We start from the raw sequence: 17204 nt of genomic DNA on the forward strand, positions 1-17204 counted from the left end.
CTATGCGTTTATCTTTAGTCGAATGAATCACTGCAATGGTGTCTTGCTAAATGTAGCAAAATCCTTGTTGCTGGTATTTATGGACTTCAATATGTTTTAAAATTCATGAGCCTGAAGATTTAATGTGAGTGTTTGTGATGTGGGATGCTTCACATCAACAAATATGAACTGGTAAAGCTATCTATCTATCTATCTATCTATCTATCTATCTATCTATCTATCTATCTATCTATCTATATATATATATATATATATATATATATATATATATATATATATATATTAGGGCTGGGCAAGTTAACGCGTTAATTTCGCGTTAATTCATTAGACTATTAACGGCGATATTTATTTTATCGCGCATTAACGCATGTTGTTCACATGCTTTCAGTCAGTGTCAGTCAGCACGTGCGCTGACTGCAGCGCGCTCCCCCTCCCCTCTCGTACATGGCTCAGCGGCGCCAGCCAATCAGCACGCAGGCTCAGCCTGGCCCGCCCACTCAGCTCTCACACAAACTTAATACACAAACAGCTGAGAGAGACCGCAGCAGCGAAAAAACATGAACGGGGAAGTAGCACCGTTTGGCTTTATTTTAATACCGTAAATGAAATCAAGCTGTATGTTTTGTAAAAAGCCGGTTCATTTCAGTGGAAACACAACAAATTTATCTAAGCACGTGAAAAAACATGAAAAGGTCGAGCCCCAGAAACGGAGAGAGGAGACGAAACTTCTCTCACTGCCCCGACAGACCCACAGACTGACGTCACTGACTGAGGCGTTTCAGTCCTCCAGGGAACATCCAGGTAGATCAGTGGATGGATGGATGGATGGATGTTACTGGAGCCCACACATAACATGTAATTAAGACCTTGAAAGAACCCAGTACATATATTAAAAAGTGTTATTTAAGATAAGATAACATTAGCTAATCCTTTTTTTATCCCACGACAGGGAAATTTATAGGATTAAAGCAACAGGCAGGTGCATACAACACAGACAAAATTACATAAGGATTGAAATATATAAGAGGTGGATTAGCGAAAAAACACTGAACATAACATTATTATTATTATTATTATTATTATTATTATATTATTATTTTTATTATTATTATTATTATTATTATTATTATTATTATTATTATTATTATTATTATTATTTAATTGTAATAATAAAATAAAACCACAAAACCCAAAAGGTCAACAGTTTCATGATACATCAAGCTTAGGGACTGGCTAATATACAGCAGGTCAAAAAAGGCCATATTTTGGCTGCAGTGCTTGCTGTTCTCTTATGAAGAAAAGATCAACTAGTGCACTAAATTCAATAGATGGGTTGAAAATATACAGTATAAAATAAGTGCTACAAATGTTACAACACTTTTGTTCATATGGCAGCAGAACATTAAAATAAAAGTGCTCTTTACACTACTTTTGAATTCATTCTTGGAGTTTGTAAATACAATGCGATTAATCGCGATTAATCGCGATTAATCAGGGCGATTAATCGCGATTAAATATTTAAATCGTTGCCCAGCCCTAATATATATATATATATATATGATGAAAATCAACAAGAAGGATCATATTTAAAGGACATCCGCTTGATTTGATGCTCCAGTTTAATCCTCTCCAACTATTCTGCTGATGATGTTGATATTTCTGATCACTTTCTTCTGTCCTTCAACATCTCCCTCTCTCTCCATAATCAAGCCAGTCCGCCAGATTTCTTTCCGCAAGATTAAGAACATAAACACAGACATTTTATCCTCCCACATTGACAATATCCCAATCCCTGCTCTTTCCTCTCCGGACCACCTTGTTACCCACTACAACTCTGGACTTTCCAACATTCTCAATTCCCTTGCCCCTCTCAAAACCCCGTCTGTGTCCTTTTCTCACTCTGCCCCTTAGTTTACTCCTGAGCTCCACCTCATGTCTCCACGATTCTAAAAAAAAAAACTGTTTTTTTCAGAATCGTGAAAAAACCAGGAGTCTTATACAATGCATGCTCAGAGAGCATGCATTGCATTTCTGCTTGTGACTTTTGTAAGTTTCTTGCAGTTGTTTGCGTCTGGACAGGCAGGAGCAAAGCAGATTAGAGTGCAATGTGTGTTAAGCAGCAAGGTGCAGGCTAGCTTACAGAACCAATAGCTTTACTAATGCCGCTTATCCATTGACAATTTCAGCCCCACACCGTTCTATTCCGCTCTGATTGGCACTTTGCCTGTTGGAGCTGTACTTTAATCCCCACATCCAGCAGTCAGTTTTGTTCTTAACACCTTCACACTTAAAAGAAATGTGAGAAAAATGGTAAAGAATAAAAAGTAAATAAATAAATAATATATCTGTTACTCTGTATAGAGCAAAATTACAAGAAGATCTAGTAGTATGTGCAGAACGCCCCTAATTGGCTGAATTAAATTAGTTGCTTCTTCCGTTCTTTCGATTAAGTCTATGTTTCAGAATCAAAATAACAATAGGTTATAGATGTAGGGGTCCATATCAAGTGCGTATATAGGTGGAACCTATATCCAAAAGTAAATCTAAAAATCTAAAGTAGATCTCTTATCACATAAATCTTTTGTTAAATATTGTAGAAATTTTACTAAAGACAATTCCAACACGTGTGTTTAGCTACATTGATTAAAAAGTGGCAGTTTGGGAGGTAGTAGGATGAACTTTAGCTCACTCTTTTTCTTTTAGGTTATATAATCTAGTTAAATATATATTTATTTAGGTAAGGATAAGTTACTGTAGGAAAATGCAAATATTAATTGTAATAAGAATATAAGTGTAGCAACAGAGTTCTGCCAGAACCTTCCATTTCCATTTTCCATGTCATTTTTGCTGAATATTCATGTCTGCAGTCTCCGTTAACTATGGGACATTCAACTGTCCAAACTTTTCATAGTGATTTGCTGACTTTGACAGAAAGTTTCCTGGTTATTTTTAACTGCGTATGTGGAGCCAATGGATTTGACAATTTACATAACAGTGACTTAGAAATGTCTCCAGTTTTGGCATAAGCATATAAGAGCTACCCCACTCAACTCAGAAGGATGGAAAGTGAGACATAATTTCTAGCAAAATTGTGTACTTTTTGACAAATACTCAACCAGCAGTCAGGTTACCTCTGTACTGTGGGCGGAGGGCGCGGTTGTTGGGGCAGTCACGGCCTTGCTTGTTGAAGTTAATGTTGGTTCGAATGCAGCGCTGCAGCAGAGGCTGGGCGGGCCGGGTGTTATCGCTCATACTCAAAAAGATCTTGTATGGCTCATTCTGGCTGAGGAGGCGCAGAGAGTGCATCTGTGGGAACATACTCAAGTTCAGTGTGTTTACAGTATTAAGCACCACTATGTAAAATTTAGGAAGTGTACTAGACAGCATGGAACAGATTAAAATAGATATTTTGGTTTAACGGGAAATGCAAGATTTTAATATTGTAAAAGTTACCACCCCCTGTCGGTGGTAGACACCTCTGCGCCCTGTCCTGTACTTTTTCCCCAGAAAAGCGATCACACATTGAATAACTTCTTTTGAAGGAAATGACTCACAAAACAGAAACTATACTTTAATACTTTTAATCTAAACAAGCCAGAGACATGGTACGGATCAACGCCGAGGCTGTTCTCCTGACAGTCATTGACACAGGAAAAAGGAATAAGGAAGGGTGAGCCCAGAATGCTGGTCACATAGTCTTTATAGAAGCCAAGCCCAGGCTGCAAAAGTGTGTACACTTCTGTCACTGCTGTCATTAGAAACCGGTCACCACTCGGGTATTTTCTGCCAGACCGTGGTCCAAGATTATCCAAGTGTACAGGCTTCCACAAGACAGCTGACCGTTTCCTTTATCAGTCTCTTTGTCCTATGTATGTCACATCGGTGACCTTCACAATGCCTGTGAATCATCTGTTATTTTACCAATAACAGCTTTCAACATCATGTAGCCTCATCTAACAAAATCAAATGCATAAATAAAAGCATTAATACATTTAAGTAACGTAGGCATACAATCTCAAAGAGGGATACAAAGCCTACAGCTACACAGTAATACAGCCTTGCATCATAATCGGAATTAGTTTGACTGACAAAGATGTTGAGCAGACTTTGGACTCACTTTAAGTGCTCACTGTGTACAGACTTGAAGTGTCTCTCTCTCTCTCACTCTCTCTCTCTCTCTCTCTCTCTCTCTCTCTCTCTCTCTCTCTCTCTCTCTCTCTCTCTCTCTCTCTCTATATATATATATATATATATATATATATATATATATATATATATATATATATATATATATATATATATATATACACACACACACATACTTAGGCCCAGAAATATTTAGAATGTTTGGACAGGGTTTAGGACTTTCAGCTCTTATCAAGGGACTAATAGTAATTGGAGAATTTACTCAGAAGACTGCAAAATAAATAACAAGGCTGCATGGACTCTTCCTTCGTTAACCTGTCATCAATTAAGAAGTTTGCATTTGAAAGCTGTTGCTGTGAACACAGAACATGCGGCCAAAGGAGCTCTCTACAGAGGTGAAACAGACCATCCTGAGGCTGAACAAAAAAAAAAAAAATCCATCAGAGAGACGGCAGAACTGTTAGGAGTGGCCAAATCAACAGTTTGGTACATTCTAAGAAAAAAGACAGCACTGGTGAGCTTGTGACCACAAAGAGTTCACAAGCCACAAAGTAGGTGTATCAATATCTAAGTCTACCATATAAAGAAGACTTCATGAGAGTAAATACAAAGGATTCATCACAAGATGCAAACCAATAATCAGCCTCAAAAATGGAAAGGGCAGAATTATTCAGATTAAAACAGCTGAAGAAGCCAGCCCAGTTGTGGAAGAGCATTCTTTGGACAGACGAGACTAAGATCAACCTGTACCAGAATGACGGGAAGAAGAAAGTTTGGAGAAGAATTGGAACAGCTCATGATCCAAAACACACCACATCTTCTGTAAAACATGGTGGAGGCAGAGTGATGGCAAGGGCATGCATGGCTTCTAGTGGCACTGGGTCACTTGTGTTTATTGATGACGTGACAAATGCAGCACAGTTGTTTGGCTGGCGCTTCACAGTACAGATGGACAATGATTCAGGTGTACCAGGAGCAAAGACCAGAATACTATACAGTTATTGGTTGTCAAAAATAGCATGCTCAAAAAATTAAACACATGAGCAACTGAGTAGGGAGATTTTAAACCTCCATATATATTTATGTACAAGAACCACCATCAGACTATTTACAACAATTAAAAAAAGCAGTCACTCTTTCACTGATGAGGATGTTATCATCCTGGATAAGGGAGAATGTTGGTTTGAGAGAGGAGTAGAGGAATCTTATGTCACACCTGTGCACCAAGACAGTGTCAGAGTTGAGAGCCCCCCACTCCCATGACAAACATTTCACAATTATGGAAAGGCCCGGTGTAAATGAACACTATAGTAAATACATATGTCACCAATGATGATTAGCTGCAGCCTCTGTATTACAGTGTGGCGCATTGCTTGTTGGGCTTTTTTTTGCTTGTTTTCATAGTGCTGGTCGCTTAGTTCTCTTGCCAGATCTGGCAACTCTGTTACAGCTGATTACAGCGTGTGTACCTTTATGAATATGCAGATCATATGGTGGTGACCAAACTGTCGAAATGTATGGAGGGAGGATATGCACATGTAAATAATTATCACTCGCAAAGCGAGTTTATCAGACATGAAACTGACTGCGGGTGCAGTTTTTGCGTCTATGTTCAGTATATATGTTTAGTATATTTTAAAGTCAGGTGCAAAGTCGCACGCGAGAATGCCTGCGGTCCTTGTGGCGAGATAGGAGGCATTGCTACAATGCCAGAGAGACAGTCTGTCTGCGTGTGAACATATTTGGACATATTCGTGAGCACATCCATAACATGTGGCAAGATGGAATTTTTCCCTCCCTCAGTTCAGTTAATTGGTTTCTCCTGTCAGTGGCTACAACACCTTTGTTGATGGACCATTAACCACCATGTTGGGGCGCTGATCTTGCATGTTCACCAAATCCACGTCATTGGATTACTGCCCAAGACAAAAGGTCTACCCAGAGTTCTGAGGATCCTAACTCCTCTCCCTCGCTTGTTGAAAATTGACAGCACAGATGGCACAGGTTTGTGAGCGGGGGGAGCTATTTCTCTTGTAATTCTCCCAGGGTTCCATTCTCACTTTCTAGGCGGTTAGCTCTATTATTGCCATCTATGTCTGGGCTTATTGATTGAGAATGATCTCATATCTTTTACCAATACACCACCATGCCTTGGTCTGTGATGAGATGGTCAGTTCAGGGTGTTTTACTTTCTTGTTTCTGGCATTTTTCAACCTAATTTCATTCCACACCAGGAAATGTGAAATTAAACTGTGCAGAGCCTAATTTAAATCGGAGCAGATCACAAGCTGTGCTATGCCAAGCGTAGTAGCCTGCTGAAGGGAAATGAGTACTGCTGCTATATTGGCATAACGGTTAGTCTTAGGTCCCAGTGTGTACAAATTTGGTTCATCGTGTTGCATCCCACCCGGACGGTCCCGACAACTTGAAGCCTTCTTTCCAGAACGAAAGAAGACCAGTCAATGTAAACCTTTGGAAGTCTCAGACTGGTAAACATTTGAATCAAAAGAAAGATGGTTTGATGGGGGTGGTTGGATGACATTAGGCGTGTTTAAGTTGTCTATTACCATGTCACAATCACAGTGCTAGAACTCTGCCTTTCCACAAAAAAAAGACCACCAAGCCACCTTAGAGGCTCAAAGAAGATCTTGAAGATGAATGGAAGGTCAAAGGTGTGGCTGACAGATGGGTGGCTATATTTCAAGAAGAAGACCTGCCTCACATGCTGTGATGCTTCTGCTTCCTCATCCATGTGCTTTCATGGTCTGTTATCTGGCTGTGAGCTGGCCTCCTGTGCTCTGCTCCACTGATTACTCAAGCAGCTCCACCTGCGCTGAGCTCATTAGATCTGGATCATTTTCACCTGCCATGCTGATTACTTAAGCCTGTTGCTCAGTCAGTTCCTGCCAGATTCTTGAAAGCCATAGTGTGAGTAGACCATCCAGCGTTCCCTGATTGCTATGCCCAGCTTGACCTCGTCTGTTCTTTGGATTTCTGAGCCTTGCCTTGCTCTTGTCGGACTCTCCTGTTGTGGACACTGGCCTTACAACCAAGCTCTCTGCCCCGGCCTCTGGATACCTCTGCCTGCATCTGTCTCAGGGTTCTGACCCTTGCCTGGATTATGGATTCTCACCTGCTTAGTCCTGGTTCTGATTGTGCTGAACGTGATGTTTGTGCTGCCTTCTTAGCACTGTGTTGGAGCCCTTGGACCCACGGATCAGTTCCTGTGCAAACCCCAGGACTGTGAGAAAGTTAGTGGCTTATTCCGTGTATTGTCACCTCTACTGAGTTTATCTCTGCCTCTAATCTCTCTCTCTTTCTCTCTCTGTCTCTCCCGGTCTCTCTCTGGATGCGCCCCTGGCTGCTTCCTGATTGAGCGTAACCTGCTTTATCTTAATAAATTGTTTTACTCTCCTGTTGTCTGGCTGAATTATCGGGTCCAAATTCAGCATTACACATGTTATCATCAGCCACATCCTGAACATCCTGGCCTCTGCTGAATTATGTGTTAAGAGTGATCAGGAGCTCCCTCCTCTTCCGCTCTATTGATCACCTGTTGTTGCAGTCACTCCCTTTTTTTTTAGCCATTCTGGATGTCTTGGATGGAATAAAAAATGTTTAATGCAATCCAGTCAATGATAACTTTGAGATCAGAGAAGCTCAACTGTGGCTTTTTAAAAGCATATAAAGTTGTGAGCTGTCAGCATTAAAAGGAAAAAGACACCATAACCCTTGAGATTTTTCTTTGACAGGAGTGAAAGGAAACACAAAATAAAGCAAATAATTGAGGCCTGGGGGACACCACAAGACATGGCAGTGCCTTTTTACACGGTACTAAATATGACACATAATTGTCTGGTCAGCTGTGTTGAAGGTAGTAGTGAGGTATTAAAGCAGAATCACAAGCATCAATAGTCAGACAGAGGTCATTGAAAGTTCTGCCTCTGTGCTTAGAAAAGGTTTTAAAGGAGATTTTCAAGAATATTATATATGATCAAAAATATTGATAAAGTAACCTGACGCCGCCAGATAGATTTGCTCCGCATATCCATCTGGAAACCTTCCGTTGAAGTAATTTTGGGAAGGGGAGAAAATACTGGTTAGCTGATTGGCCTATGTTGGTGATAGACGGGCCAAATAAACCAATCAGATCAACGAAGCATATAACGTACTCGTCAACATGCTTACGAGCGACGACGAAAACACAACCACAAGCCAAGCTACTCTTGCTGCTGCAGGTAAAGGCTCGTTAGCTCAGCAAAGAAATACTCTGTAATTCCGATAAAACTTGCTCGATAGCCACGCTAACGCTAGTTTCATCGGCTGAAGCCGCCATGTTCTTTAGACTGAACTGTCGCGCTTCTCGTTGCGTCACACCTCAACCCGCCTCAAAGCCAACGCTGATTGGACGTTCGTTTGGTGAATGGCTCCAAATTTTCTTTAAGGGAAAGTAGCCAGACTGATCTGCGAGTGAAACCTTGAAAGCTTGAGATCAGGATGGTCTCACGAGGCTATTGATAAAGTACAATTTTCTCAAATGTTTAGACAGAATAGGAAGATCAGTGGTAGATTCTGTAATTGCTTAAAACTGATGGGACTAAATTCCATTTTTCTATCAAGGGTTCCACAGTTATTTCTTAAAATATTATATCATATAAGTAGCTTTCTCCACTTCAATATTGGTGTGAGGGGATTTTTTTTTTCAGCAATCCCTAGAAATGGATGAGAGAAAACCAGTTTTTCCACCTGTGCTTAGCACTCCTACATGTCTGCCTGGCAGCATGAGTGATTTTATCAAATCATGGCCGCTATTTAGATCGGGGGCAAACAGTTATAAAAGAACTAGGGCTGGGCAAGTTAACGCGTTAATTTCACGTTAACTTAACGCGAAATTAACGCGTGAACAAGTGTTGTGCGGACCGGGGGGGGGGGGGGGGTGTCTGCATTGACGCCGTCGGTGAAGTCGCTTCTCGTTTCAAAGTATCCATGTGTTTTTGCCTGTTTTCCCCTGCCATTCACTATATGCACGCGAGAAAGCAACAACAAAACACCGCGTGTCAACGTCAAATAAACGCAAGCAACACAAGCATATCGAGTTAGCAAGCATTTCAGTTTAAAGTTCTTCCAGCAACGAATATGACAGAAACAAGTTAGTTGTAACCACTGCCAAGTTAAACTTTGGTATTGAACATAAAACGGTAATGCTGCTCCCTGCTGTTACCTCAGAAATTGCCTGTTTTTGGTAGATTTTTTCCTCATAAAGAGAATTCCCTGTCAGATGCAATAAGCTTTAATTTATTATTATTGCTATTTTTTGTTTTACATGTTTAAGTTGAGCTTTACACTAAATATGTGTTACTGATAAGTGCTACAAATGTTACAACACTTTTGTTCATATGGCAGCAGAACATTAAAATAAAAGTGCTCTTTACACTACTTTTGAATTCATTCTTGGAGTTTGTAAATACAATGCGATTAATCGCGATTAATTGCGATTAATCGCGATTAATCAGGGCGATTAATCAGGGCGATTAATCGCGATTAAATATTTTAATCGTTGCCCAGCCCTAAAAAGAACAGTTTTGTTAATAATGCTGATACAGATAGAAAGCAAGGTAGAACTCAATATTTGTTTATCCAATCTTGTGATAGGATTAAAATCAGACCAACATATGAAATACAGCAGCAGAGAGCAAGAGGAACCGGTTTGAGTTGACATAAGACTAGTTAAATCATATATCAGAATAATACAAATTGGCAATTTAACTTAACAAAGCATGCGTCAATGCTCATGAGTGACACCAGTTGTAACCAATTAGAAATGAAAAGTTATATCTGTTACATTTAAAGAGGGTTTTGCCAGCAAATGGATAGGAAAACACACATTTACATTGAAACCATCAAACATTTAAATGTTATAGTCTATCACTATTCCAGCCAAAAAGTCAGAAAGGTAATTTAGAAAAGTTTTTGGTCATACTGTATACCACAAGGGTAAGCACGGGATTCTTCAGGTTCAGTATATAAAAGAATAGTGACTTCCAATCTAATCAAGAGAGAATCTTACATTGCAAGCTGTTTTACACAACTGCATTCTCACTTCTACGACTGGTAGTTCTTGGGCTATTTATAAATGTACAGCTAGAACCTCTGGGAAAGCTGCATACTCAGCAGAAAAGTGCTGGAGAATGAACGTTTTGTTTAATACTGACCTAGTGCTGGACAAAGTGCATCTAAAAACTAAAGAAGGCAGATTCAGAGACATCGGCTGTCAGACTCAGAGATTGGTAGTTGCTATGACCTACTCTTCTTTATGGTGATTTGGAGCACTAGATGCTCCTGATACTGGTCAACAACAGGAACATGCAATATAATTGAACAGAAATATTGTCCAAATAGGAACAGCTCAGGGCAGGTCAACCAACCAGTACCCCTGAACTGGTAGGGTGGAACATCGGGTTGAAATGAAGCAGGAAGGGATTCTAATCCATCTCAGCCCAAGATCATTCATAACATTTCTAGGATAAGTGTCACCTACATGGCTAAATCAGGTGAGAATACATGGCATATGGTGTGGGAGTCAGAAAGAACTGCTCCCCAGAAACATAAAAAGGCTTTCAAGGCCTGTCCCAACTACTTCACAATGGAAAGGAGATTTACAGCTGTGTTATTAAAGCTATATGCAGATGATGTTTTTTTATACCATATTATTCGGCCCATAAGGTGCACCGGATTAAAAGGGGCATTGTAAATCAACAAATCTGTGTGTCTTTATCCACACATAATCTGCACATAATATAAAGGCGCATTAAATATTCTTCCCAAGTGTGGAATATCACTCTGCCCCTCTCTCGTACACAGCTCTCTTCTGAGAGGTAGAGCTATCCGTCTCTGTTGGGATGACAGAGTGGTGGGATATGGAAGTAAATCTGTGTCACTGGGATTTGAATTAAAAATACCACTGAAATGTAAATGTTGTATGTTTGTACTTACTCTTTCAGTGTTAAAATATATTCAGAAAACATTTTTAACCTAAAAAAAATGTAATTGTCATTATTTTCTTAGCGACAGATCTTAGCGACACAAATTGACTCCCATAGATGGACTACACTGCCCTGTTTCTAAGATAAAGCCAAAATAAATGGAACATTTATATTGAATTAACTTACTAGGTTTATTGTTGCTGGCGTGTACTATGTGCGTGGGCTGCCTTACATGAATGCACTTCTAGTTTAGACATTACAGTCAGGCAGTCTTGTAGACAGCTCAGGGGCTAGATCAGGTAGTGACCACTGATCTCTATTATACACTGGAGTGCTGATTTGCCTGAAAAACTGAAGTCACTGGCCGCCATCTTGCTCCTCCCTAGTCTCACAGAATCCCATAGGATTTGGTTGCAACAACAAGCAGTTTTCTGGCTGTGTGAAAACGTTTCATAGGTAATTCTACAGTCAGTGGATGTACTAACACTATCAACTACTAAGAAATGATGTGCTGAAATATTTTACATGTTATTGATATTATATATATAGATGTGTGTGTGTGTGTGTGTGTGTGTGTGTGTGTGTGTGTGTGTGTGTGTGTATGTATATATGTATAAATGTATGTAAATATATGTTTTTGTTTATTGTTATTAATGTATTTATAAATGTTATTTTATCTATCTATCTATCTATCTATATATATATATATATATATATATATATATATATATATATATATATATATATATATATATATATATAAATGCAAAATATTTCAGCACATGACTTTCTCAGTACTTGATAGTTTTAGTACATCACATAAAGGCATATGGCATTTGACATTTTAAGTCTTAAGCCACCACTGAACATGAGAAAATCCTCGTTATTCGATGCTGTAACACACATATTCCCTAGTTACTGGACAAAAATAAGGAGTACCAATATGGTGGCTGGTGGCTTCAAAGCAACTCGTTCAAACAGACGGTGATTAGCACTCCAGTGTATAATAGAGATCAGTGGTAGCAGCGGCTCTGTTGCTAACCAAAGTCCTACATACACATTTTAACAGATTTTTGAGCACATTGTACCACATAAAATCAGTCAGTAAGCACAACGGTTATCATATGTAAGGTGCCCTGGATTATAAGGCACACCATCAATTTTTGAGAAAATGTAAGGATTTTAAGTGTGCCTTATAGTCCAAAAATACAGTATTCAGTCAACCTTAATTATTTTGTCAACAAAACAGATATATCAAGGCAGAGAGTTTTCTTAGTCCTTAAAAAAAAGTAGGTTCAAATAATATTTTTATCAGGTTTTGAATACCATGATCTTATCCAGTTCATTCTTTTGTCATGATTTAGGTTTTGTTATGGTTTGTTTGTTATTTGATTAATTAGTTCACTCTACTGTCTTAGTATTAGCTCTTTATTATTTGTTTATGTTCTGTTTAGTCTTAGGTTTGGTCTTTATGGTGATTTTGGTTCTGAATTAGTCTAGTTTAAGTTCTGTTTTGGTTTAGTGATTCTCTTTGTGTAATCGATTGTGTCTTAGGTTCAGGTTCTGTATTAGTTTTGGTTAATGGAATAGTTTGGGTTTTTAATGTGGTTTGATTTTGTACTTTGTTTTATGTTATCAGTTTCTTCTGGCCTGCTCTGATCACTTCTGTCACCAGCCTTTATTCAGTTCACCTGCCAGCATTCTTTCGTCTTCTTGTCACTACCCTTCACCAGTCACCATCCAATCAGCTTCAGTTTACTTCCAGCCACTCCCCCCCCCCCCCCCCCCCCCCCGATCAGCTCCACCCAGTCTGGTAATCAGTTCCACTCCATTCATCTGCTCACTCCTCTACTTATACCTGCCTCTGTCTCCTGCACTCTGCCAGATCATCGTCTTTATGAGCCCTTGGTGAGTATTGTCCGGCATTCCCTTTGTGTGTTTCTGTCGACGTTAACCAATTGTCTCTTTTTTTACTTCAGAGCCAGCCTGTTTTCTAGTGATGTTACGTGATGTGCCGAGGCTTCGAGGCGTGTGTCGAGTAATGGAGGGGGCGTTTCCGTAAAGCGCGTATCAAAGCTTGCTTCATTTAGGGGAGGAGCCGAAAACGATGACGTCCGAAACCTCGCTCTCCGGCTATACTACGTGACTGCTTCGGGAAGTGGCTCGGAGTTTGCCAGATGACCGGTTCATTCAGAACCAGCCATGGCTGCACGCTGGATCATAAAACAGTTCTGCTAACCAGATGCAGTTTCAAACGCCACTTGGTCTGTTTATAAGTTTCGTTTTTATTAATTCTTCATTTTTTAACTACATGCACCGTATTTCTGTGCCTCAGCGCTTGCTCCTCCCCCCCCCCCCTCCTTTCCCTCGGAGCAGGTGCTTTTATCACCGTTCACCATTCAAAACGTGAATCACTACGTTTAATGTCCTCACATCGGTAGCAACGTGTGCCAGTTAAAGTCAATAGGAGAGTTAGTAGCTGTATTTCATACTATTTTATTTCTAACAACATAGAATCAGTGGCGCTTCGGTGGGCGTGCTGCCTCGCGCTTTAATTCAGGTGCGCACTTTTAAGGGTCATTTTAAAGAACTTGTAACATCAGGGGCTTCATCTCAGACCTGTCAGTACCCCTGTTCCCTTTATAGGAGCCCCTTACAGTATTTAGTTATGCATTTTCCCCATTGTTTATCCGTTGCATCTGTCCCCGATTCTTGACATCTTTGCAGCTGTTACAAAAGCATATTTTCTGGAAAACAATATGCTTTCCTACGTTGGTTTTAACAAGCTCATTTGGAATTCAGAGATGTTGAAGCCCATACCAGCAAAGGAAATTGGAAATGATGTTTCTGCCATAATAGGTACAGCCTGATTACATGTTTGTCTTGTATGTCTTTTACCTACCTGCATCTGTGTCACATAAACTGGCTTGTTGATGAGGATCCATGTAGAGGTCTCGTAGCAGGGAGGGATCGTAATAGAGCCCTCATAGGTGATGTAGCGTATGGTGTCAGGGTAAAGGTCAGCTATGTTCAGGCCCATTAGTAAGAATGCATCATCTAAAAGGACAAGAAACAAACAGTGCAAGGTGTTTGTTGAGCAAAGGTACTGGAAGTTGGCACCTATACCAAGAAAACCCCAGTTAAATCAGAGGGAATAAATATAATCTAACCTGAATGTCTCTGTGTTTGAATGTTATCAGCATTGTTGTTTATTATGCACTTTTATGAACAAATGTCTGTTTTTTTTTGTCATGTGTTTTTTTTTTTTACTTTGGACATTTCTGGATTTTCCTTGTAACCTCTCAGCCACTATCCAATCAGCTCAGTCTCCCTCCAGCCACCATCCTACTCTAGATAATCTCCACCTGTTGCCATAGATTCATTCGGGTCACCTGTTCACCAACCTACTTATACCTGCCTCAGCCAACTCATCCCCCGCTAGAACGTCTCTCATCTCTTTTCATTGCGTCTCGTGTTCCAGTTTTGATGTGGACTGTCTCTACCGGATCCTGTGTGCTCAGCCAGCTGGACGTTTCAGTTAAAGTTGCCTGTGTCTGCGTGCTGCAGTTCTGCCTGTTTCCCTGTGAGTTCCAGCTGCTTGCTCTGCCTGTTCTGGTGGTTCCCCGGTCTACATCGCTTGATCTGGTCTCCTGCTCATCCCTGCCTGCCTACACCTGCTGCCAAGTCTGCTCATCTGTCTCACCCACCACTATACATCCTTCTCAATAAACTTCTTAAACGTATCTCTGTTTCTGGCTGAATATTAGGTTCACCAGCCTCATCCCTGACGATTTTGTATTGTTACAATGTGCCAGACTAACAAAGAATGGAGCATAAGTTTGAACTGTAGAGAAAATGCTAAAAACATTTTTACTTTCAAAATTTCCAAAAACTGTGGCATACATTTGAATTCAGATCCAGTCAGTTCCAGTCTAGTCCATTGCTATTCAGTTTGATGTTGTCTTTTGAGGTTTTCAAAGGTTGCTCATATTTGTTGGCAAAACAGCTCACTCTTAGTAAGCTTTGATGTCAAATGTTAAACTTTTAAGTTTAGCAACTTTCATTCGGCCATTCTAACACACAAATTGGCTTAAGCCATTCCATTGCATTCTGTACGTTTAGGCTGGAGGGGGGAACCTCCACCCATGTCTCAAGTGTTTTGCAGCCTCTGACAGATTTATTATTTTTTTTATTTTAGGATTGTCCTGGATTTAGCTCCATCCATCAACTCTGACCAGCTTCTCTATCCCTGCTGAATGGAACATAATAGAATAGAATGTAATAAAAATACCTTTATTGTTTCACAATGGGATAATTCATGTGTGACAATGGCAAAAACATGTAGACATGATACAAACTTACAAATTAGATTAAATAATATGAAGAAAAAGGCAAATTTAAAGTAAAGTTGTAAAACAAGAGAATTAAAAAAAAACATAGGTATATGGTCTGTCACTTTTTAATTGACGGGTGATTAATGACCCTAATCATTTCCGGTCTCCTTTGATTTCCGGTCTCCCCTTTGATTTCCGGTCTCCCCTTTGATTTCCGGTCCCCCCTCCCCATTTCCGGCCTCCCTTGACTTCCGGCCTCCCTCGATTTCTTGCCCCTCTTGATATCCGGCCTCCCTTTGATTTCCTGCCTTACCCATATTATATTATTGTCATTAATACGATATTATTAATATAGTTATTAACTTTATTATCGTGATTATTTAAGTATGTCTAATGATTCCTTTAATACACATCCAGCTACTTAATTCAGTTTATCCACATCCAGTTATTTAATTTATCTTATACACATCCAATGATTTAATTTTATCCACATTCAGTTATTTAATTTTTATACACGCTCAATCTGATGCTTAGCAGCAGCATACCATCCATATTAAATGATGATATTAATTATAATACAATTCACTTTACTATCGTGATTATTTAATTATATCTATTTATTTCAGTTGTACACATGCAATTAAAGGCATACTATGCAACATTTTTCAGTTAATTAATATGTTCCATACCGTTTTGGATGATTAAATGAGTCATTTCAGGTTGAACTAAGGTTTTCTCGGCCGCCCTGGTGGTCTGTGGGGGAAATACCGCACTTGCAATTGCAGGAGCACTCGGCCCGCACACACAGGCTCAGAAGTCTGGTGCATCGCGAGAGTCGGTCTTGCTTTACAGCGAGAACTGCTACACGCCCGCAGTGAAAGGTGTGCTCGTTGGTAGCGCAGTGGCGATATTTGTGCAGTTATCATGGCGGAACCAGCGAGAAAACAGCGAAAGCCCATGTTGGAGCAGGCAAGAAAGAGGAAAAGGGCTCTGGACAGAGAGAGGAGTCGTACACGGGTGAACATAGAAGGCTGCAAGGCTGACGCGGACCTCGCGTTTCTGCTGATGCGATTGTAAGTAACATTGTAGGGTTTCCCTCACGCTACCGCCTCGCTGACATTCAAAAAAAATAATAATAAAAAAATAAAACTAACTCGATATGTGCGCCGCTGCGCTCCGCCGGTCAGCGGTGCAAAGTTTGTCTCCCCCGCTCCGCCGGTCACCGGTGCAAAGTTTGTCTCCCCCCCGCTCCGCTCCGCTCTGCTCAGTCCCCCGCTCCGCTCAGCCGGTCAGCGGTGCAAACTTTGTCTCCCCCCCGCTCCGCCGGTCACCGGTGCAAAGTTTGTCTCCCCCCCGCTCCGCTCAGCCGGTCAGCGGTGCAAACTTTGTCTCCCCCCCCGCTCCGCTCCGCGGTGCAAACTTTGTCTCCCCCCCACCCCCCACTCCGCACAGCGGCGCAAAGCTTGTCTCCCCCCGCTCCGCCGGTTGTCCCAAATTCCTAGGGGAAACACTGCATTGGAATGGTTTCTCTCTCTCTCTGTGTTCATACTTTCACTGTGTTAGTCATTGTTTGTACTGCCATTTTTTCCACTTTTGTATTCGTTGTGTTCGCCTGTCTGCTAAGCTCAAAACAACCGCGCCTGGCTTGACGGACAAACCAGGAGAACAGCTGAGCATCTTTACGACAGTGCACTTTTACTTTCGCCCTCTGGGGGGAGCCTCGCTGGAAAATCAACCCCGG

At 40.6% G+C, this 17204-nt stretch overlaps 1 protein-coding gene across 2 annotated transcripts in view; it reads right to left on the reverse strand.

Moving 5' to 3' along the window:
* Positions 1–17204, reverse strand: part of LOC105937949 (carbonic anhydrase-related protein 10) — a 249376-nt gene that overhangs the window by 5475 nt on the left and 226697 nt on the right. For both annotated transcript variants that reach the window (XM_036148578.1, XM_036148576.1), the window contains exons 7-8: positions 14032–14186; positions 3132–3306 (exon numbers count right to left, since the gene is read on the reverse strand). In XM_036148578.1, coding sequence (XP_036004471.1) covers positions 3132–3306; positions 14032–14186 — 330 coding nt within the window. The remainder of the gene's footprint in view (positions 1–3131; positions 3307–14031; positions 14187–17204) is intronic.

This window comes from Fundulus heteroclitus, chromosome 16, assembly GCF_011125445.2.
Source record: "Fundulus heteroclitus isolate FHET01 chromosome 16, MU-UCD_Fhet_4.1, whole genome shotgun sequence".
In the NCBI taxonomy this organism is placed as follows: Eukaryota; Metazoa; Chordata; class Actinopteri; order Cyprinodontiformes; family Fundulidae; genus Fundulus; species Fundulus heteroclitus.